Source organism: Anser cygnoides, chromosome 5 (assembly GCF_040182565.1).
Source record: "Anser cygnoides isolate HZ-2024a breed goose chromosome 5, Taihu_goose_T2T_genome, whole genome shotgun sequence".
Classification (NCBI taxonomy): domain Eukaryota; kingdom Metazoa; phylum Chordata; class Aves; order Anseriformes; family Anatidae; genus Anser; species Anser cygnoides.
In genome coordinates this window covers 58,267,075-58,289,873 of record NC_089877.1, presented here as the reverse complement: position 1 = coordinate 58,289,873, position 22,799 = coordinate 58,267,075, and the positions used below count along the sequence as shown (strand labels likewise).

Sequence of the window (22,799 nt, the reverse complement as noted above, 5' to 3'; positions counted from 1 at the left end):
CTTCCATCACTGTGAGGCAATCTACAATCAAATAGAAGTTTAAAGTGACCTGATGTATTGCTATGTCAGCTACACAATAAAACCTAGACATTTCTTCCTTTCAGATCCTTCAGATCTGAGCTCAGAGCAAGTACTGCTGGAGGAAAATCATGCATCTTGTTTGGAACTGTACGAATGTTTGGTCAGTCACTTGTTGCTATCACTGTGGGCCAGCTAAGCCTTTGCCTGTGCGTCTTTCAAATGTGGCTGGTACTGCACAGCTAGCTCTAGAGTTAGTAGGATTTGGTTGGGTAGGATTGGTAAGAGTTGAAGAGAATTTAGAAAAACGGTGCCCTAATCTCTGTGCTCCCTTAGGAACGAAACAGAGGTTGAGCATGGGCGTCTCCTCTTCCTAGGGTAAGACATCCTGTCTCATTAGCTTGAACTGGTTTTGTGGGCACTTGCCTTTTCATAAATGAAGAAGACTGCAGTGCTACCAGCAGCTAATGTTATTTAAAAGGGTTAAGTTTAAAATGCTCTTTATTCCTAGGAACTTTGCATACATAGAACTTGGGGGCATATCTATCTTTTCTGTGTTTGTCTACCTTCTTAGTATGTGTATATGCAATACAAAAGAGTGCATGCAGGTGTTCTGTGTTTAGAACAATAATTAAAGTATGTTATTACATAGTTAGTTTAATTCCCTCTTGACTTCGAGTTGAAATTGTAATGATGTATGGCTTGAAGTGCCCAGAGGACACTAATATCCATGCCACATGGAGTGCAGAGGGGAGGGGAAGAGCAGTATTAATTACTAGTTCATCTTTTGAATTCTAAATATTAGCATAAAACAAGGCTTGCACCAACCATTAATGGGTCTTCATAGTTGATGCATACACTTCAAAAGAGACAATCTAGGTACGTTTTCATTAATGCAACAAGAAAGTGTACATATAATGTGGCTTAATTTATCTTGGACTTCTTCCAAAACTTTAGGGAAGGAGTAGGTCATGGATACTTGGTTAATATCAAGTTTGCCACCTTCAAAGGTGGTAGCGAGGCTGAAAGCCTCAACTTAAATCTAATAAAATGCTGTTAAGAGGATACCTGACTGCAATGCGTTGTGTTTGCGCACGTCTCTTTCTAAAAGGCTTTTTTCTCCATTCTCTAATTTCATCAATACTTCCTTCTGTTCTTTGCTATTGGATTAACTCAGTGAATTTCTGGAAACTCCCAGTGCTGGCTTTGGCTGTGGTACAGAGGGCTATATCTTAATAGCTGTGAAGTTTGAAAGTATTTAAAAAATACTTTTTTTTTTTTCTGCCAGGTCAAAGACTTATTTTTTGTCCATTAAATTCAGGTACTAGTGGAGAAACGTTTGCTGTAAACATTCTCTTTGGTGCGTAATTTCTGGTTTAATCTGTTTCTAATCTCAATTTAAAATCAATACCTTGTGTCCTCCCTAAGTAGGATGGAAGGGAAGGCTATAACTTGAGGTTCTAGCAGGCTTTCTGGGTTGATTCCCAATGGAGCACGTTTCATTTGTGTTTTTTCTGCTCTAGAAGCATCAAAAAGACACGAAATCTGGGGAGTTTACACTGGGCTCTCTTGAGTGGCAGGTGCCAATGCAAATTGTGCACTTGTATTGGTTGACTTTTAATCAGATTCCCCAAAGGTTAAGTATGTGTAAGTGTGTTAAGTAAATTAACTAGCAGAGTGGCAGTAGTGAGGATGGCTAATGCTTCTGCTGAGCCCTGGTATGCAGTTACTGGTTGCGTCAGCTCCTTCGTGCCCTGTGCTCATCATTGTTTCAATAGATGATCAGAATTAAAGCTAAACAACTAGGATGGTTTCAATAATACATTGTTTTGAGGAGAATTTTACTTTGTACATGTGCTTCTTGGTAGTGTAGATTGTACTTCCACAGCTATTATTCACAAGCAAAGCATTGCAGTACTCTGGCATCTATAGAAGAGATGGCAATTGGGAGAAACAGTCTTTTTTTTTTTTTGAGACTTATTTTTTTCCCCATGCCCAAAGCTTTTTGTGGGACACTAGTCCTCTGCCCAGTGGGTCTTAGGATCACCTTGGAGGTGATAATAGAGGAAAGCGAAAATCTGTTAGGCTTTTTGTTGCAGGTTGGAAAGCATGTGGTGGGGTGGGCTTCCTTCATGTGGAAGAAAAGCAGTTTTACTGAGCTGTTGAATGGTGTTGAGTTCTGGAAGTCTCTTGAGGCTTTCTGTGGGTACTGATGAAAATGTTGTTGTTCAAGGTATTTTTTCACTACTGGGCAGTGTGCAAAAGTTTAAATCAAATTGTGAAATAAGTTTTCTCTAAAGGTAAGGCTCTGACAGGCCTGTGGTGTCCTAATTCCTACTTCCCCACCCCCCTGTTCCGCTTGACTTAAGTGTTTCCTCAGGTCACTGAAGATTTTCTTATTTTTGGCTCAAATTCTGGCTCTAAAGTCCTAGCCTACAGATGCATGTACTGTTTCCCCTTATGGGGAGTACACAGGGCAGCCATGCAGAGTATCTAGGAAACTCTTAGAAATCTAGGCAATTAATCTGGCTTGCTCTGAAGAGACGGATCTTCTTGTAATTTGTTCTTGAGTAATGATGGATTCCTTCAATTATTTGAAGGTAGGTTTTATCGGTAGTAGTGGAGCCTTGGAGGGAACCACCTCAAGTTAGGGAAACTTCTGCAGCAGGTCTCTGACTTGTTTTTTCCTTTCCAAATGTAAAGTTCTAACGCTTTTCTCTAGTTAGCTGGTATTTCCAGACAGTCACAGATATTCTTGCCTTCACAGCTCTGTTGCCAGTCACAATAACTTAATCTTCACCCTTTCTTTTGTGCCCTTAACTCAAATACAGGTGGTGGTTTTGAAAGCAGCGTTATTGCTTAGAGTGGTTGTTGGGTGACTGGTAGGCCCAGCTTGTAAAGGGGTAGGTGCTACTTGCTGCTTCTTCAGTCGCTGTGAAGTTACTGTGGAGTTAGTAACTAGAAATGGCACAAGCCTTCGTCTGTGTTATGTGGAAACCAGGAGGGATTGTTTTTGACTGTGGCAAATACAATACTTGAAGTTTGAAGATTGATTGCCTAATTATTGAAGTTATGCTTCTGTGTGAAGGTCTTTGTGTTTCTCACTGTGGCCTTCCCCCAGAAAAATACTGGGTCTTCCGTAGTTAAAACAAGGTTTTTATCCCATATGTTGACAGTTTTATGTCAAAAATTGCTATGAAATCAGTAAGCTTAGTATTTCACTTGTGAATTGTCAGCTAGTTAATAAATAGGTGCTTGTTTTGTTTGTGCATTTCTCTTACCTTGCCTTGGGTGACAGTATGTTCTGCTTTGTACCACCCAGGCTGGACTTAATCACTCTTAAAAGACACTCTAGATTACTTTTCGCCCCCCCAGGAGAAGTTTCAGAAGCCATTAGTCTTCTAAATCTTTATTCCAGATATTACTATCTCCCTATTAGTAGCTGTAGCTCAGCTCATCATTTTTTCTGAATAACATTTTGGTGTATGTGTTGCAACATGTCACATGGCTTGTTATGGATGTGTTGTGTACATGGTTTGACTTTTGGAATAATCCTAATATGATGTGGCATTTGAGTATTGCAGAAAGGAGAATCTTGATTAGATTTCTCAATTACTACCTCTCAGATGTCATAGCTTTCAAAGAGAAGTTTTGAGGTGTAATTGTAAATCTAATTCAGAACTGTTTTCTGTTTTTTTTCCTGTCATTTTTTCCTCAACTATTCCTTGGTCATGATTTTGATTACCTTAGAATAGATACTGATGACTTCGGTAGGCCTGCAAGATTTTACAGTGTAAATGTTGCTTTAATAGTCTTTTGCTTTAATGTCAACCATCAAAAAAAGTGGAATACTTGCTTTGGAACAACACCTGTACTGGTTGAAACTAGATTTCAGGGAATATAAGCAAATACGTGTGGGAGATAAGGACAGGGCAAAGATACATAAAAAATTCTTTAAATTCTACTAAGCTGTTTTTTCCCAAACAAGAATCTTCAACTAGTTGTGACTGGTCTCTCCTAAGTGCTTGTGGCAATCTCTCCTTGGACCCACAAAGCTTACACCTGCTGCATCCCTAGGCAACCTGTGTAACAGTTTGCCAGGCTTTGCATGAAGTGCCATCTTGTCTCATTTCTGTGTTTCTGAGCTTGGCTCATGTTAGCTTAATTTGACCTGCAGTTCTTGTTGTTTTGTCATTGACGAGAAAACGGACAGTCTATTCCTAACCAAATCCTGGGCCTTTTGTAGCAGAAGTCTGCAGAGCTACATACTTAAGTCCTCTTTTCTTCCAGGCTGAGGAGTTCTGACTAACACTGTCATTGCTTGTATGGGAGTTACTGATCATTCACCTAAGATTAAATTGTTTTTTTCTATGCTTCTTTTATGTTACTCTTGATGCATTTAGTTTTTATAAACAAATGTTAAGGCTTATATACAGGAGGTATCTAGAGGTGACATAGGCAGAAGGCACTTGCAGTGAGACAGAGGTGTTTCAGCAAAACTAATCAGTGGGGTTGAATTGGCATTAAAAATTAATGTGCATTTTTTTCTGGAAAACCTTGGCAATAGCAAGGTATTGCAGGACCACTTGTGCTTGAGTAGTTAAGTATTCGCTGATTTATTTTTGCTTAATTCTGGAACTATAAGGGAAATAAATGGTTTGGAAGCTAATCATGTGGCATTTGTTCAAATTTAAGTGACCGCAAATGACTGCTTAGATTTCAGAGGTGGAACTTTAATCTCTGCTGTACTTCAGGAGATTTGTGTATGGTGGATTCAGGGAATGAAGGATGGACTAGGGTAGAGATGAATAACAGATAACTCCTGTCTCTGGTTTTTATAGCTTCTATTCTGCAAGACTCACCATTGCACGCATAGCAGTAATGTTAAAGGCGCTGGTTTAGAATAGGAATGGGCTCTTCTAGAACCTCTACAGTGTCCTGTGAACATACGAGTAGCTAGCAGCTTTTCTTCATACAAATCTTTGCAGGACTACTGGCTGGACAGATCTCCTGCAGCTTTTCTAAATAAGAAGCTAATGACTTGCTTCTGGCACTGTGAAAATTGTTAGTGAGGTGCATGCTTCCTACTTAGTGGAGGAGAAGGATGCTCTGTCTGCAGCAGTTCTCTGGTGGAGGGTGTTACGGAAGTTCAGGGTTTAAGTTCCATACTAAGGTGATGGGAAGAAATACTGTGTCTGAGATTTGTCACAAAGTTAAATCAGCTGAGATGTGCTTTGAGTTTCTGTCTAAGGTACTAAGTTACCAGAACGTTGTAGGTTTTTCTGGTAGTTTTTCTGCACAGATGAACAGTTTGCTGTCCTGTGATATATCAAGGCTGCCTCTGAGGTTGTGTTCTGCCACTGCAGCAGGATCCAAGTACCTTCAAACCTTCACTTGAAGATCTTCCTATAGATGTATCATCTGGTGACATATGTCACGATCTGGTATTTTGATATACTTGGGAGAGAAGCACAATATTCTTCTGTTTCACAAAGCTCTGCATGCTGCCAAATAGATGTTATAATATCCCTTTGAATTCCTCCTTGAAGTTGTTTATATCTTCGCATTTATATAAATGCTTGCAGCTGGTTGGTGGTAGGATTCTTCCACCCAGTTGCTGGGTAATTTTCTTCAGCTGAAGGTGGTGAGTCCCTACCTGGGTGTTAAGTATTAACTCTGAGACCATTTCTAACTTAGTCACCTGTTGTTTTTATTTGTGCTCCTTTTCCAACAAAATGTCTTAATAGTCTAGACATCTTGATTTCTCCTTGCCACCCCCATATGCACACACACATGTACACACCCCTCCAGTTTTGACTCTGCTTGGTTTGGAGGAGGAGAGGAATGAGGTGTTCAAGCACGTGTAGGTGGAGGTGTCAGGCTGTTAACCATGGCAGAAAATACACCCCCTCTTGCCCTTCCCCACCTCCCCATGTTTTGCAGACTTCCTAAAGACTGTGAGGTGGGGCAACCCATAAACTGCTCCCCTCAAAGAGCAGTAAGGCTCCAAAGCTTGTAAACATCATCCTGCTTTTGTGACTTGGCCAAGAGGAGTATAACTTCAGTAATTGCTCTCAAATAGAAGGCTTAAAGTTGCTCAACTGCTTTCTGTTCTGTGCTGCCAGTGTTTGCAGTACTCCAACCCAGCCTTCCGCAACGCTCCTGACAAAATGGGATTGTTTGGCCCTGGTTTCCAAAGGGAAGGCTTTTGTTTAGGACTCACCATGCCAATGGTACTTCTCAAATGAAAAATGAGGGTTTATAGGAGGGGTGCTCTTATAATTTTGTGCATTGGAATAGCCTTTGCTTGCAGCAGACAAGTTCTTGCATGCAAGCGGGGCTGAAATTTCCTTGAAGTTTAAAAAAGCAGCCCCCTTCTGCGTTCCCCCTCCCTCCACTGAGAAACACAACCTGGGTGAGTGAGGAACACCTGCTCCTTCTGTGTAGAGGTCTCCATTACGTCTTCATAATGTCAAGATCAACCTGCATGCTTGTTCTGTCTGTCTGCCCTTAAACCTGTGGCAGAGATACCAGCCTTGGACCTTCACTGAAGCTTTCTTCACTTCTTCCTTCCTCTGCAGTTCTGGCTTGTGCATGAGGAAGTTGTAAAGACTTGCAGAGCTCCTGGGGAAGGAAATGGAATATGCGTGCCTTTAAGTCATCTTTTTCCAGGCAAGCAGGCTGCTTGGAGGAGGGGGACAGGCACTTGAAAGAGTAAGGAGAAAAAAAAAAAAGCCCTGGACCTGTCTTTGCCTCACTTTTCTAGGAGTTCTGTAAGAAAAGAATCTGGGAGTTGGCCGTGCTGATTGGCGTTAGGGACTTGGTTGCAAGAAATACTGGTGATGATTTATTAGTGGTCTAACTTTTTTAACTTCTGGAGTGAGTAGTGATAGGAGGCTGTTGCTTGACCTGTTTGTGCATCATTATCATTAAGTTGCTTTTTCTTGAGAGAGGTTTGAAAGGAAAAGGCCCTGACTGGTGATGAGATCCTGTGTTTACAGTGTAGCACTTGGTGGAACAGTGTGGTAATGTGGGCCCTGTGTTTAAGAGCCATGCTTTTTTCTAATCTGCAGCAGATTTCTAGTTTCTTCTGGTTTTTTTGCCTATATGTAGAAACTCCAGTCAACATGCTTCTATTAGAAAATTTTGGGTGAAATTGAGGAATCTTTCTTAGAATAAATATTTTAATATACAACAGCTTGTTGTGGAAATTGATGCAGAAAATGTCAAATACTCATTTTCAGCTCAACCTTAACATTTTCTTAACGTTTTATGTGTTTTGGGGAGTTTTTGAGTTGGAGAATATAAATTCTGTATCTGACTGAAAGTGCAGTCAGAAGGCTGGTCATCCTTCCTGGATTAAAAATCTGACAAGTCTGTTTTTCCAAACACACCTTTTTGAACGTTGATTTGCAGAAGTCAAGGTAGTAGTAATAGTTCATGAAAAGGCACTGCCAAACCAATATTACAGGTCTTGTCCCCCCCCCTCCCAGAGAGGAGGTCGTTGGGATAGTAACGGGAGTGTTTTGTTTAGTGTAAGCAGTGGAATAATGCTTTGAAGTTGTTTTTTGTCAACACTGGTCCTAGGAAAAACACAACTGAAGCAACATTGCCAAGATAGTTAAACAGACTTAAGTTGTATCTTTCCCAACAGGTTAGCATATCTATTTAGTTACCTCCTGTGAAACGGTTATTCTGTAAAGCTGGGCGGCTTTTCTGCAGAACTGTGCTGATGTTCTTCTCTGAGCGGTAGCCTCAGCGTGTTGTGGATTTTGGTAAGCACAGATACTACACTGCCTTTAATTCAAGGAGGTGAACTGCTTTCATTGCAGTATGTGCTCACCCCTTGCCTTACCCACACCCCTCCAATCTGTGCCATGGCCTCTTCTAAATATTTTGCTAATACTAGTTGAAATGAACAAATGCTACTTCATAAAGCTTTTTTCATGTGTAAGAACAGACTGGAATGTGCATGTCCTATTAGTGAGGTGTTAGTCATAAGCTTCAAGTCTGAGTAGCGTGCAAGTTAGAAAAGAAGATGGTGTGGTGGTGTATATATATTATAATACACCCATGAAATACTATAAAATACTCATGAGTTTGGGGCATTATTAGGATACTCACTAGAAAACAACAGTTTTTTTGCTAAATTTAAGAAGGAATTCAACTCAAACACTTTTATAATTAGGTAAGTTCTCTAGAGAGTCTACTTAACTTTTAAGCTAGCATGTTCCTAAGGGTACTCTAAAGAGCTGGATGATGTCAGGAATTTAGATTAAGTTTGGGTAGACCTTAGACTCTGGAGAAGAGCTAATTAATGCAAATTCTTTAACTGGTTTCTGGAAACACAATCTTAAAAAAATGTTGGCTTGTACAAGTATCTTGTACTACAGGGAAGTTTTTTGCAGCTTGTGTTGACTGACCATCCGCTGTGTAGAGATATGCCTAATGCAAGCCAATGGTAGAGCTTTTATAAACTGAGTATGTCTATTTAAGCCGAAAGTACTATTTGGCACTTATTAGTCTTATTCAGCCTGTAGCTCTTACTCTGGCTGTAAGGTAGTGTTACGGCATGGATGAGTATGTGAGTATTAGTTTTCAGTAATGGTTTTGATAGTTGAGCTGTAATTGGAAAGCTTTCAGTGCAGCACATAATGAACATAGTAGCGTGGATGCATCTTTGTATGCTTTCAGTGTTTTAAAATGAAGTGGAAAACTCAAAAGAATTAAAGCAGATCTAGTGTGAGACCGGATACTCTAGTGGGGAAGAGGTTTTTTGAACTGGAAGGTTAAGGATCTGTTTCCTGTGTTGAGGAGCCATAACTGGAACACGACCACCCATCACCCTACTGCAGAGGAGTTCTTTAAAGCTGCTGCCTAGCAGGATGTGAGGAAGGAATCACAAGTTGGGCTGGTAATCTTACTATCTGTTAGAGGGAGAGCAGCCCTTTAATCAGCTTCTTTTCTGGATGTGTTCTCAAGTCTGTGAGGTGCTTTTGGAGGGTGGCTGTGCAAGCATCACAGAAAGCAGGAGGTTGCACAGCTGAACTGTTGGAGCTGACGTGGCTTTTTCAAGTAAACGTACATTTGTCTGTTGGTTCCATTTACTGTGACTTAACAACATCTGTGGCTTGTAGGCACCCTTGTAAGACCTCTTAAAATGTTGCACTCCGTGTGCTTGTCCATGTGTAAATGGCCACCTGCCGCCATTTTGAGCTGGTTAGCCCAGAGGTAGACATGGTGAAACCGGGGATATGGGATGCCAGTAAGTGAAAGGGTTTAATACTCTGGGTCTCTATTGCATATGTTCCCTTTAGGCTTCTTATAGATGGCTGTATAGCTCTTGATTGTCCTTAGTTGGGAGGGGAAAAGCAAATGACTGAATCTGGCCTGTTGGACCTGTGGCTTGCAGAGTGCTGTCCGTGTCCTGCCAGGCAGTAGCATGGGCTCTGGGGCTGGCTGTGTGGCCAGAAACCCCAGTCTTCCAAATGTTGGAAGAAGAGTTGTGTGCTAGTCATAACTCTCTGTAATGTACTACGTTTCTATAAGATGTTACAGGAATGCTTTCAGCTCTAGAGTGTATGCTAGCTTGTTTGGTCAGATTTGTCACCAGAGCTATAGGGCTCCTTATTTTAAGCACCTTAAAATCAGTAGAATGCCCCTTTATTCACACCTTCCAGTGTGTGCATGTTGAAACAGTGTGCTGCGTGCAGCTCCCTTTCCCACAAAAACTTCCTAGCATCCTAGGTGAAGATCCAGATCTGCTTTCAAGTGGAACGATGGGAAGGCATAGCTGACCAGCATAGCGTGTTACTGCCTTAGCCTGTGTGGGCAGTTAGATGCAATGGCTGATTTGCAGTAGGAAAGACCAACCCTTATATAAAATGAGTAAGTGGACATCTGGAAGCACTTGAGCACTGTTCTGTACTTCTAATAGAAATCAGTGAAGCACAGGAAAACTGAGGGGTAGGTTACAAGATCAGTTGTTAAAAGCAGGGGAGGTGGGTAAAGAACTTGGTATCGTGCACCAGTTTGCAGAATTCTGCATAGGTTACACTTCTCATTTTGTCCCTAAAATAAGCAGACTTGTAACTGCCAGAAGACATTAGGGCCACTACTGTATGGTACTTTCTGATACCATTCATGTTACATTTATTTCTCAGGTAACAGTTTAGAAGGGTGCCAAGTAGTATTTTTAGACTACGGTAGGATCCTGCTTCCTTGAATGTTCAGGTGGGGGTATGAAGTGGAGAGTTGGAGGAAATGCTGCACTACTGTTTTGTTTTTTTAAATATAATAGGGAATTGTGCTATGTTGTCATCCCTCAAAAGTAGTGGCTTCTTATCAACTGATCTTTATGCTTTGAGCTGGAACTGCCTTTGGAAGAAGACAAGTATGCCTCTGTCCAGTATAGTCACTGCTGAGCTTCCTTGAGTGTAATATGACTATTTACCACTACAGTTTTATTTTCCTTGCATTCCAGTCACGGTAAATCACTTTTTCCTAATGTCTGAGGCTGAAAGGTTCAGAAGAAACTTTTTTCCAAAGGCATAGTTTGTGGTTTATATGTTAATGCAACTCAGTGATAGAATAGGCACCCTATTAATGGTTTTACTGAGTAGACTGGTCCTTTGCTGTAGTCATGAGGGATGTCTAGCAAAGAGCTCTAATAATGGTGCTGCATGGATTTTTTTTTTTTGGTTGTAAAATAGGGAGATTTCAGTGTTATAATCAACCTTCCTTGGTGGGAAGCATGGGTGTGCAAAGCACTTAATGAACTATCGCAGTAAAAATGTTCGTCTCTTGATATAGGAGGCTGAAATAGCTATGAAATATAGATGAATTCTTACATTATCCTCTTCCTAAGAGGGTGTTCTTCATGCCTCAACTGAAAATCCCCAGGTTCATGTGAATTCATAGGTGGTTGTTAGCCCGTGAATTCAGCACGCATGAAGTTTTGGCTCTGCTGTATTTAATGAGTTTCAGTTTTTTGGTGTGGCTTGCCTCTAAGCACAAAGATGTATATAAGAGGGTTTTAGGATAGTGGTGCAATAACTGTTTTTGTTACTGGTTTTGAATGTATGTGAGAAACTTTATTTTAACTTGGATGAGTTGGAAACTTTCAAAGTCAAGGTGTTTGACAGCTGCTTTTGTTAAACTTAAAACAGGTAAACATCACATCTATGCATAAAGTTGCATTTGCATTTTTCCCCTAAGTAACCTTAATATTTAAATGTCAACATCTATCCTACATATTTGGTCATAAAACCAAAGGAAACTACTGAAGCCTTGCTTTAGTGAAGTAAAGCTTGTGTTCTTTTGAAACAGTTATCAAATTGTCTGAAATGATGCTTTTCATTTTTCCTCTGTGGAAAATCTACTACCAACCATGCTTTCTCTAAAAATGTTTCTGCTGTGTCTTTTTCAGGTCCATTCTTCACAGCTCCCCTTTCATGAGAAAAGTCTGAATTTTTAATGGATGGAGGGTGGATTTTTTTTCTAGAAAAAACATATCTAAACTGGCTTGTTCTATAGACTTGTGTTTTGGGCACTTTCTAAAAAGATGACCCTGATTTTATTTTCTGTCTTCATTTGCTTGTCTTAAATACTGTATCTATTTCCCAAAGTTCAGGACCCTTTACTTTGTTCAAACCTTCTAGAGCTGCTTCTGAGAAGGATTTCTGTGGCTAAGAAAGCTGAGAAATAAATACAGTGGGAGGAGAAAAATAATAATTCAGTCCTTGGTGTGTGGGGGAAGATGTTGTTGTTTTGCTGTTAGCCTGCTTTGCCCCACAGTTTTTAATGCTGTTATATTTCATGCTTTTGAGAAGATGCCTTCAAGGGCTTTCACATGACAGTAAAGTGGTGAAAATTTAAACTGCTTTCAGTTGGCTTTCGTGTAGCAGCAATATCTGCTTATTCCAAATCACTGTTTATGTCTGGCCTATAACAGTGCTTTTTATCTAACTGGTGTCTTTTTTTTCTTTTCAGAGATCGTTCACGTTAGTATTAGAAGCATGGGATTGGGATAATGATACAAAAGGTGGTGAGTATTTATGTAAAACTGTCAGGTTTCACTTATTTTGTGCTGTATGTGCACAGATCTCAGGGGGAGAAGGGGACATGGTGTGCTGGTGCAATTAGCCATCTTTACAAAGTAATGGGAGGATGCAATCGAAGTGAAGGGTATGTACAAATCCCAGTAGGGAGGGGGATTGTATTAGGAACGGCAAAAAATTAGTAGTGGTAAGAAATAGAATGGACCATAGCAAGTGAAGATCTTAATACGTAATTTCTTTAAGAAAGTTTAAAAATTATGGTAAACCCTTTTTTTCCCCATAAGGGAAGTGATCTGTGCTGTAGATTTTCACTTTAAATACTCTTTTGTTCACCCTTCACTGCCTTTTGTGGTAACTTCCATGATCAGGCAAACAAAGCACTCTTGCTGCCTGTAAATTAAAGTTGGATGCCTTGGTATGATTCATTCTCCAGTTGTTTCTTTATTAGTACTGAAAGTTACCTTGTTTCTGGTCTGCAAATACTAATCCTTATTATCAGAGCATGGCTATTGATCTGAAGGAAAAGCAAGCTTAGTGTTTAAATACTTTAAAATAATTTGAAGGTGTTGGTTGCCATGTTGTTGCTGAAGTAGAGCTCTCTCTGATCCTTGGTAATGTTTTATGAACTTCTCTCAAAATAAAAAATGCGTAGCTGCAAGTGCTAAGTGAACATCAAACTTGTTGCTGATAATAGACTATTTAATCTTGGCTGGGACTGTTACAGAGAAAGATAAGTGTTCAGACATTGAGATAGTGAAGATTTGTGCCCCAGATAATCGTCATTTTCTAACTATTCATTCTATTCTCTGCTGCTTCACTGACCATCCTTATAAAGCAAGATGCATCAAGTTCACCAAAAAAAGGCAAAGCTAAAATAATATTGAGGCTATGTTAGAGTTTGAAGGTCCTCTTGAAGATGGGACCAGTCCCACTTGGATTTTCCTGGCAGACTTTCTTAACTTAGTTTTTCCTAACATAGTCTGTGTCCAGTGATAAAGTAATTGAGTTTGTAATTTGTTCCTCAGTCCTCCCTCTGTTAAAATTAAGCAATTTTTGTCTTGTCCAACAGCTTCAATCTTTTCTAATAGGCATGTTTTCTTTAGATCTTTGGTAATTCATGTTGCTGCAACCCTTCTGTTGGTCCACAGCCTACTTGAATGGCGGTTTCCCAAGCTGGATATGGTATTCAAATGAGATCTTGTGTGCTGAGCAGAGTAAGCCTGAATCTTGAATAAGTTTAGATATCCTACACAGCAACAGATTACAGTGATCTTATTTGAATGTCTTTTTGAAAAAGTACTACGTGAAGTTCCTTTGTTCAAATAGCTTCCAGCTTGGGAATAATTTACCTAGGGGCAGCTAGTACAGTGAATATTGAATATTCCTTCCCCCCTCGTTCTAGGTAGCTTATCAGCTCAGGAGATTGTGTAGAAAGGAGTGAGCACGAAGACCCTATCCTGCAAAGCATGAGATGTGTGCATTTAAAAGCTGATTTCTTTTCAATAAACTTAAAAAGTTAAAAGACCGTTCTTTATTATGTTGGTCCTTGAATCTGCTGAATCCTCTTGCAAATCTGTAGCTTTCAAAGCCCGGTTTCTTTTAAAACTTTTAAAATATTCTTGATAAGGGGATATTTACTTTAGGCTTGTGTTTTTCCTTTTTATGCCTTTCAGATCTCTTCACCATGCTTTAACAAACCTGTGTACTTCCACTGATGTCAGTTTTTTCCCCGAACCCCAAAATGACCTAATGTATAATGTCTTTTGGAGTTCCAGTGGGCCATCTCCTTTAAAGAATGGTTTCAATGAACTACAGCAGTCCAAGTGCCTCAAATTACAGTCTAGGTCTCCTGAGAAACTGCCAATGAAAGGTGAAGTTCCCTTTTAATGTAGGCTGCCAGAGAGGTGCTCTTAACTTGTATTGCATCTGAAACAGAGGCTTGTCATGTGAGTTTTGTTATGCTTTTTTAGCCTATAATTTGACAGGGGACTAGCTAAACACATGTCTTGAGGTTAAATGTTTCAGTAGTCTGTTTACCAATCTCATGAAAGAGATCTGTTAGCTTTTTCTTTCTCTCTCCAAGAGCAGTCTTGGCAGGCGATGCTCCAGTAGGTTTTCCCCTGTGAGTCTGACAAGATGCAGGGACTGCTCCTTGTATTTCTGTATACTGCCAAACAGGACAGATCAGTAAGAATGCACATCTAAGGGATTAGAAAAGGGACACAACATTGCTTCCAGAGAAAAAAGGGACAATGTCTGCATCCTGGGGGGAGAGGGGAGGAATATCTGTGGAAAGCTGAACTCCCTGCCATGTACTGAGCACTGAGTCAATCTCTGGCTCAGGTTTTGCGTCTTCTGTTGCCAGTGTGAGAAAGCTTAAAGTTCCAGTCTCTCTATGAACTGATTAATGGTTCCAAAGTCAGGTTTTACTTCCCTTTAAGGGGATGAGTAAGGCTGAAAGTTGATTGCAAATCCTCTGTTCCCATTTGGACTTCTGATAAGGTGTTATTACAAAAAAAGATTTTAGAACAGTTCTGTTTCCCTCTGTATATGTACTAGTATCCTGTATTCTTCCTTGCAAGCATTAAATGCAAGATAAGAGTGCTTATAGTAGATCTGTGAAGCACCCATCACAAGAACAAGTCTGTTAGGGTATATTTATCCCCTGGTACTTACCTTAAAAGGGGCTTTTGAAAACACAGATTCCCAAACTTTTCCTGTGTTTCCTTCCTCCTCTGTGCAGCAGTATTGGCAGGACACCACCAAGCTATGGACTGGGAGTGAAGCTCGTGGCAGTGTAGCGTTACCACTTGTTTGCTTTGTGAGGGTGAAGGAGGGGGAGAGGAAACTGGCTTAGATACTGAATCACTGTAAAGGGCCTGTTTTCTGTCCTCTGTCACAGCAGTTCTCGCTATTTTCCAGGTAAGTCACTTGACTTGGCAGCTGTCTTGTACAGCAGAGGTCTGGGCAATGCTTAACCCAGTGCTGCTGTTCTGAAGTGAGCTGGCATCTTCACACGTGAAGTAACTTTCCATTTGAGTACTTGTCTGCTGCTGGGATGCAGATTGCCTTCCTCTTTCATCTTAGTCTGTAGGAGACTGATCTGTCCTTACAGCTTTAAAACCTTTGCTTGAAAGATGCTGAAGACTGTACTTCTGGAGGTGGTACCTCCTGTTTATTTAGGCACAAAGTACATATGCTACTGTGTTCGTCTCTTTGCATACAGCTACCAACGTTGCCTCTTGTATTGCCCTGTAAGTGCCTTGTTGGGAATGTCTGACCTCTGCTAAAAGTCAGCATGTTGATGAGTGAAGTTCTTAATTAAGTGTACTCATGGCTCCTGATAGCAAGGTTGCAATTAAATACTCTTAAGATAAGAGTTCCTCTTCCAAAAATCAGATGCTTTGTGAATGTTAATTAAAGTAGAAACTTTGAGCCATCACCTCCTTTTGTGCAAGTCCTTGTACCAATGTCTGATTTTTCTAGAGAAGCTTGTAGGTTTCTTTCATCAAGGAAAAGAAGCCTCTTGCTTCTGAGGAGTATGAAGGGGAGGCTAGAGTACTGTATCTGTTCTTTGACCGATAACTGGATTCAGTTATGTGGCTTATTGCCTTAGTGAGGGCTAAAAGTACTGTGGGGTTGGGTTGTAAGGTGAATTTTAATGGTAAACCAGATGCAGGGAGCAAACCTGCCTCATCGCAGTAGTGAAATGTAGGAGAGAATATCTTCAGAATCACTTTAGCATTGTGGAGGAGGAAGGAGAAACCCTGATAAACATGTTTCCCACTACTTGGTTTCGCTATGAAGTCTGAAGTAAAGCAGAATCTCTTTATTCTCAAAATTTACTATGGTACTTATGAATGTAGTATTAAAACTAGATGGCTTGGAGCTGTTTTTCCCTGGTGCCTTTTATGGTTGGGGTGAATTATTTTGCTTGCTTATTTAGGCTGTTGTGCCCTTCTACTGATACAAACCAAAGGAAAAGCTGTCGAAACTATGTTCTCTTCAGAGGAGTTTGTGAAGATGAAGTTTAATTTTTTTATTAAAATAATTTTGCCTTTTTTATTTCCCCATTTCTTGACCCCACGTATCAAGAGGAATGTTCTGTATAGGTATATTTGCCAATAGCTGTAATGCTTATTCCAGTTTAACTGGGTTTGATGAATCTGCATTAACTTAAAGATGTTTGATAAGATTTTTATTAGTCACTCCTTTAATCGCAGGGTATGTTTTTCAGTCCATCTGATGCACTTTGATGAAACCCTTTGGGGAGTATGGCTGTGGCTGTTGCAGCCATTTCAATGAGCCTGTGTTGCTGATAGCTGGAAAATAGGTTTATAATGCATACTTGCTCTTTGGTCAAATTCCTTGACCATCCAGTGACTCGGCACTTTTTGTCAAGGCTTTTAGATCAATAATCATTATAGAAGAATCATATTACGAAAGGATGTCGAATCTAATCATGAAGCTTTTAAAGGTGGCTGGTGGTATGTTAGATACCCTGCTGAGTTGCAAACAGCATGCAGGCAGCTTTCTCTGGCTTGCAGGCTTGTTCAGTCTGCTACTGACTTTGTGCTGCTGGATGACAGAGGACTTTGCATATAGGAATTTGAGAGTTAAAGACAGACTTCAATGTGTTTGTCCAGCCATAAAATGTTTTATGCAGACTAGTCCAGGCAAGCATGAATTATAGCCTATACATGGCTTTTACCACTTGTAATATTAAAGCAGAGAGATGCTTTGACTTAATTGGAGAACCTTTCAGTGCTTAATTAAAACATAGCTTTTACCTTTTACTTCAGTGTTCTTTATTTTTAAGAGGAAAGATTTTTATGGTAGAAGCATGCTTGAAAAAAGATGTCAACGTAACAAAAGCAGAGCCCACTACTTCATTACCTTTTGTTTAACGGTAGAATGACTGAAAAACTGTTAGTTGAGTTCTGAGGGGGTAGTGCAGCTTTGGTGGCAGATGTACAGGATACTTCTGTGCTCTTGCTAGCTTCCCAGGTGAGAAATAGTCACTTTCTTGGCTTTATTTTCTAAGCCTGATATGTTTCTGAGCAGTAAGTGTGTAAAATGCACTTGATGAATATGAGAGTTCAATATGAGAGTGCTTGCTATCAGCCTGGCCTGTTTTATTATCATTAATAATCTGAAGTTGAGACCCTATCTCACTATTAGTCTTTGTGCACAGTTTTTGGTTCTCCATTTTTTAGCGTGCTTTTTAAAGAATCTTCATTAAAGAAAATGGACACTGAACTGCTGAGCTAGCAATATTATAGTAACGTCATAAATGTGTATGAAATTCATGTACACAAGTGGACTTTCTGTGCCCTTTTCTTGCCCTGAATAGTGCTTGGAGTTCCATCTGCAGTTTGTAGTCACCTAGGAAAAACTTACAGTAGGATGTTGCCAGATTTAAATAGTAGCTTGAGAGATCTCATTTGGAAGCTCTTATCACTGAAGTCACTCATTGTCCATGCTTACCCTTACTGCGCTTGCTTACTCTCAATATTTACTCAAACAATTGTATAATTTGTTGTGCTATAACTGCCTCATCTCCTAGTACTGAGGCCTTTGTATCAAGATTAAAATACATAAATACAAAGTTGACATTCATAAAAATGTCAATATTTGGGCTTGGTAGTTCCGTAATCTTACATTTTAGAATCCATTTGTCCCATGCAACTGCTAAAATACTTTGTGCATGTGTGGTCTCAGCTAACTGAGGCTGGTGGTAGCAGTGCTGCTGCTGTCTGTGTGGGCAAGGCAGGATGCTTGTGAGAGTGTATTGCAGCAGTGGTCATAATTATCTGTAGCTCCACAGGGGATAAGGATAAGCAGGATACAAAGAGAACGGTCCCTTGATAGTCCTTGGTTCACGTGTATGTTTCTTCAAAAAAGCAGCATACTAGCTAGACAAAGTATTCTATGAAATGCTTGTTAAAGATGTCTTGCTTTCATTATAGAAAATGATGAAACGGGAATAAGCTGGTTGATGTATGTAATAGTCAATGCTCTGGTAGGCTTATATCGTTTAGCAATTTTACAGTAAATTAACAGTATACTGTTTTATTTTTAAAATGACACTGGCACCAGAGAACGTTTATACTAATATCTCAGCTACTAGATTATGCAGATCTTGTGACTTAATAGGAACAAAAAGGAGGCAAAAAGAGTCTCAGATCAAGATAAAGCTGTTGGTTGTCAGTATGTGGGTGTGGTATGTTTGGCTGCCTTGAAAAATAAGCTATTTCCTACGGATTATGTTCCAGTTTTTTTTAATATTTCCTTTGGGACACTTTTTTTTAAATTGGCCTTCCTGTAATGAACTTTGCAAGGCAAAGGAAAATTCAGTTACACAGTAGATCTTTATCACTTAACATTTTCTTTACTAGGCTTTCTCTTAACCAGTTGAATACTTTGGATTTGAATTTACACGTTGGTATGCTATCAAAATCATCACCTGTTGAATTTACCTTTTTAAAAAAAAAATAGGTGAAGACTTGTTAATAGAACGAGTGGCGCATGCTGGCATGATCAACCCAGAAGATCGATGGAAGACACTACAGTTTAATGGTCCTGTTGCCCATTTTGAAGTACAAATAAGAGTGAAGTGTGATGAAAATTACTACAGTGCTCTGTGCAATAAATTTTGTGGCCCTAGAGATGATTTTGTCGGTCACTACACATGTGATCAAAATGGAAACAAAGCCTGCATGGATGGTTGGATGGGAGAAGAATGTAAACAAGGTAGTATTTTTTTACTTCATTTTAGTTTAGTTCTATTGTTAATATAATAGAAACCCTTGCAGTGGTTGATACATGTAGTATCAGTGCTGTTGCATATTTTAACTCATATAGATGTTGTCCTTTGAATACAAGTCTTTGTCAAAGCAAAACTTTTTCTTGTTACTTCCTCTTGAAATAAGTTTGAAAGATGTTGTTAAAATAACACAGGAAAAACTCATCCTTTTGTGAAGAGTGAAGCCCAGGGCAGGGTACAGTGTGTGCTGTTGGGGGTACACAACATACTTAGAATTCAAAAACACTGAAACAACTTTATGCTAACTAACTCTTTTCAGAGGTGATGTTTCTTCAAAGCAAAATGTACCATGCTTGTAACAAAGCAAAATGTACTATGTTTGTAAACATGAGGCTTTTTGAACAATGATGGTAACAGTAATACTGTAGACTTTTAATCTTGTAAAAATTCCCGTAATGTTTTCACAAATGAAAAAGTTTAAAATTTAATATATGCACAGCTGAAAGCTTTTTGATAGCTCTTAATGTGAACAGAAATTCAAGTATAATAATCTTTCTTAATGGACCACTAATCTTCTATCAAATCTTTGTTTTGCATTTAGTCTCTCAGTGAGTAATTAGTGCTAAATACTTGTCATACTCATCTTTCTGTTGAGGGCTTCTTGTTTTTGTTTTGTTTCTTTTCCTCTCTAGTAAAAAGCTGTTAATGAGGGGGAGACCATCTTTAGGTCAAGAAATGTGTATGTCTTCTGAAGCTTGGGATTTCTAACATAATATCAAATTGATTAAAAAAAAAAAACTATTTGATAAATATGCCAATTCAGATGCTCTTGTTGCAAACCTATTTAGTTTGGTAGCAACGTTTTCAGTGAGATACCTTGAGTTATTTTTCACAAAGCTGCAGTGTTGGTGTCTTACGAAATAGCTAGCTAGAAGCTAGGTGTATTGGAACATGCCCAGAGACGATCTGCTTTGCATAAGCAACAAGTAAGTTACACCACAAAAGCCCTAGCTGAACAGTTCTGGATTGCCGCTATACCAAGGGATATCTAGCTGCCCAGACTAACTGAAGACTAAAACTTTTTGTATTTGCAGCTGTCTGTAAACAAGGATGTAATTTGCTCCATGGGGGTTGCAGTACACCTGGGGAATGCAAGTAAGTCTGCATGCTTGAATATTTTACTTCTAAGTACTGATATTTCTAGTGTTTTCCACGTATGCTGCTACTCTTAAAGGGCTTACTTTAAAATTGAAAAAGTCTGTACAAAAGCATGGATGCAACTAGATATGAAGTAGACATCACATGTAAGATACTGTTTTGCAACGCTGTTATATTTTTATGCTTATAGGACTTGAACAGATATGCTTCTTGCATTTATTATATGAGAACCATCCTTTTCTTTTTCCAAAATCCTTAGGAACTTGGATCTTGATATACTGTTTCTTTGCCTTTTAAAAGGGTAACTTGCTCTTTAAGAATGTCTGTTATGACTAGGAAATGCTCATAGTACTAGAACACTCAATGTGTGTATCATCACCAAAATATAATAGACTTTTTCTCAAAGAAGCTTTGTTGGGTAGTAATGTTATAGCAGCAAACTAAGCTTCAACCTAAACTTTATACCCCAATTGAATGTTCTTGGTCCCTGAATATGAGAGAACGGTGTCTGAAATGTTTGTGCAACTTTGTGATTAAGTAGACTCTGATAGCAGAGAAGAGTTGATTGTTTCCTTGTTGAAGATGCATCTAATGCAGTAGGTCATGGGGAAACAGGTGCTACATTTATGCTGGGTATTGAAGAAATGAGACTGGTCTGCTTGCAAATTGGTGATTCTTTGTAAGTTCTTAACTTTACCTCTGGTCAGTTTTAAGCTATATTGAATCTTTGCTTGGGTTGATGTAAGACTTAATGGCTGTAAGAATGCCTGAGAGCTGACAAATATCATTGAGTCAAGCTCTGATAGTTTAAGGCAATTCTGATTCGTTCTCCTACTAGCAAACACTGACCATCAGGGAAGTGGCAGAAGTTGGATGCAGGTAGCCTAGTTTTGTTTGCAGTGCTGGTGTGTGAGCTGTGACAGCTGATGTGAACAAGTCCCATTCTGCTGGAGAACTGACAGTTTCTGATAGTGGGGTATGGCAGATAACAGAATCCCAAATATAACATAATCCTAAATCATTGCATTGGAATGACTTTATACTAAATGATATACACCTGAAATTTCTGTCAGATGCTGCTGATTTGTGCAAGATTGTGTTGTAGCTCTTGAACCTGACTGCAAATTCTGTGTTAATACCAGTATGCGGAGTACATTGGTGTTGTACGTATGGTGTTTTACTTCTGAAGAGCTAAAAAATCTCCCTTAAAAAGATAAATCTCCCTTAAAAAGATTATTCAAGGCAGATATTTATCTAAACCATGGTTCTGTTTTTGTAAGACTATTTTTAATGGTATTTAGGATCTCTTCATATTGTTAAATATTTTGCTCGTGGTTTTAAGTATTATGGGTTCTTCTTGCTCTTGGTGATCTTTACTTAGTAAGAAGTACTCCTTTTTTTTTGAGGTTTCCAGGAACCCTGAATCTTTGCTGAACTCTGCTTTATGTAGGGGTTTTCGGGGCCCTGTGCCTAACTGAGTGTCTTAGGAGCCTGTGAATATTTGCTTCTGAAATGCAAAGAGCCTTTGAATAAAGACAAACAAGCTTAAGCAAATGTAAAAAGTTGTGGGTGTGGGGGTGCAGTTTCGTTGTGAACTTTCATTTCTCTCAGTGATACCACCTGTATCAGGAAGGATAGAAGTTGGAGAGGAGGAGGAAGGCTTCAGGAGTGGAATACAGAGCCCTTGAAGATGATCTGGGTTCTTGTGATACCTTTTTTTAAGGTGTCTGTGAATAAGGAGTCTCAGGAGCAAAGCCTTCCCTTACAGAGTCTCACTGACATACATGGAAAAGCATCTAGTAGTGTAAGGTCTAGGTGCTCCTTCTAATCGGTCCAGCTAAACAAAGCTTATAGAAGCTTCTATAGAAGGACTTTGACCAAAAATCTCACTACTTTGTTGGATGGATTTTATTATCTGAAAAAAGTACTGGGGGAAAGAATAAGGGACTTACTGGTCCAGATGGTTTGTATACCGTTTATTTTCCTTGCTTCTTAACACAGGTCTGCTTAAGCAATAGACTGGTGGTCAGCATGTTGAAGGAAAATACTGACTTTTCTATGTATGGCCACTGTATTTCCACTATTGCAGAAGACTCAGCTCTCTTTAAAAGTGATTTGTTTGCTGGAGCTCTGTCCCACAGATATCTCTAGTTTGTATTTTGTAGTGGTTACTAGGCTATGTAAAAAGCGGAACTTCTAACCCAAATGGATAATACTTTCTATAGAAAAATGATTCTGAACTAAAAATAAACAAGGCTCAGAGATGTGACCTTTATCTCCAGCAGTACAAAGGAAGCTGTTATTTAAAAAAAACTGTTTGGTGCTATTGAATTATAATCTAGATTCCTCCTTCCTGGTTTTTGGACAGTTGCCACTGTCATTTAACAGGTGAAAACAATGTCCTTTTTTTAATTCAGAAGGAAAATGAAAATGTGAGAAAAACATGGGTGTGAGATGTATGGAAATCTACTGGTGCCAATAGCTCCTTTGTTGCCAAAGTGTGCAATGGCATTTATAAATAGAGATGGAAAACGATTTCCATCTTCATCTTGTATGAACATGCAAATAACTTAAGCGGTGGCTCTGAGGCATCAGCCTAACTCTCATAGCCAGGCTCTACCCTCCATGCTTTGATTTTTTCCAAAGTAATTTAGAGCTGTTCTTGGATTAAATATTAAATATAGCTAAATGACTGCAGACTGCTAATAGCTGATAGGCAATTAGCTAAAACTGGATCTCATCAGTTGAACAAGTTCAGGTACCCATTGTTTTGAAGAGGTTATGGTGAAGTTGGCTAT

At 39.3% G+C, this 22,799-nt stretch overlaps 1 protein-coding gene across 7 annotated transcripts in view; it reads left to right on the top strand.

The window, feature by feature from the left end:
• The window catches only part of JAG2 (jagged canonical Notch ligand 2), a 68,396-nt gene that overhangs the window by 12,509 nt on the left and 33,088 nt on the right, over positions 1 to 22,799 (top strand). For 3 of the 7 annotated variants that reach the window (XM_066998452.1, XM_066998450.1, XM_066998455.1), the window contains 3 exons: positions 12,010 to 12,064; positions 18,576 to 18,830; positions 19,938 to 19,998. In XM_066998452.1, coding sequence (XP_066854553.1) covers positions 12,010 to 12,064; positions 18,576 to 18,830; positions 19,938 to 19,998 — 371 coding nt within the window. Of the gene's footprint in view, positions 1 to 37; positions 182 to 12,009; positions 12,065 to 18,575; positions 18,831 to 19,937; positions 19,999 to 22,799 lie in introns of those variants that run through there. The other 4 variants (XM_066998451.1, XM_066998456.1, XM_066998454.1 and 1 more) reach the window with 3 other exon arrangements.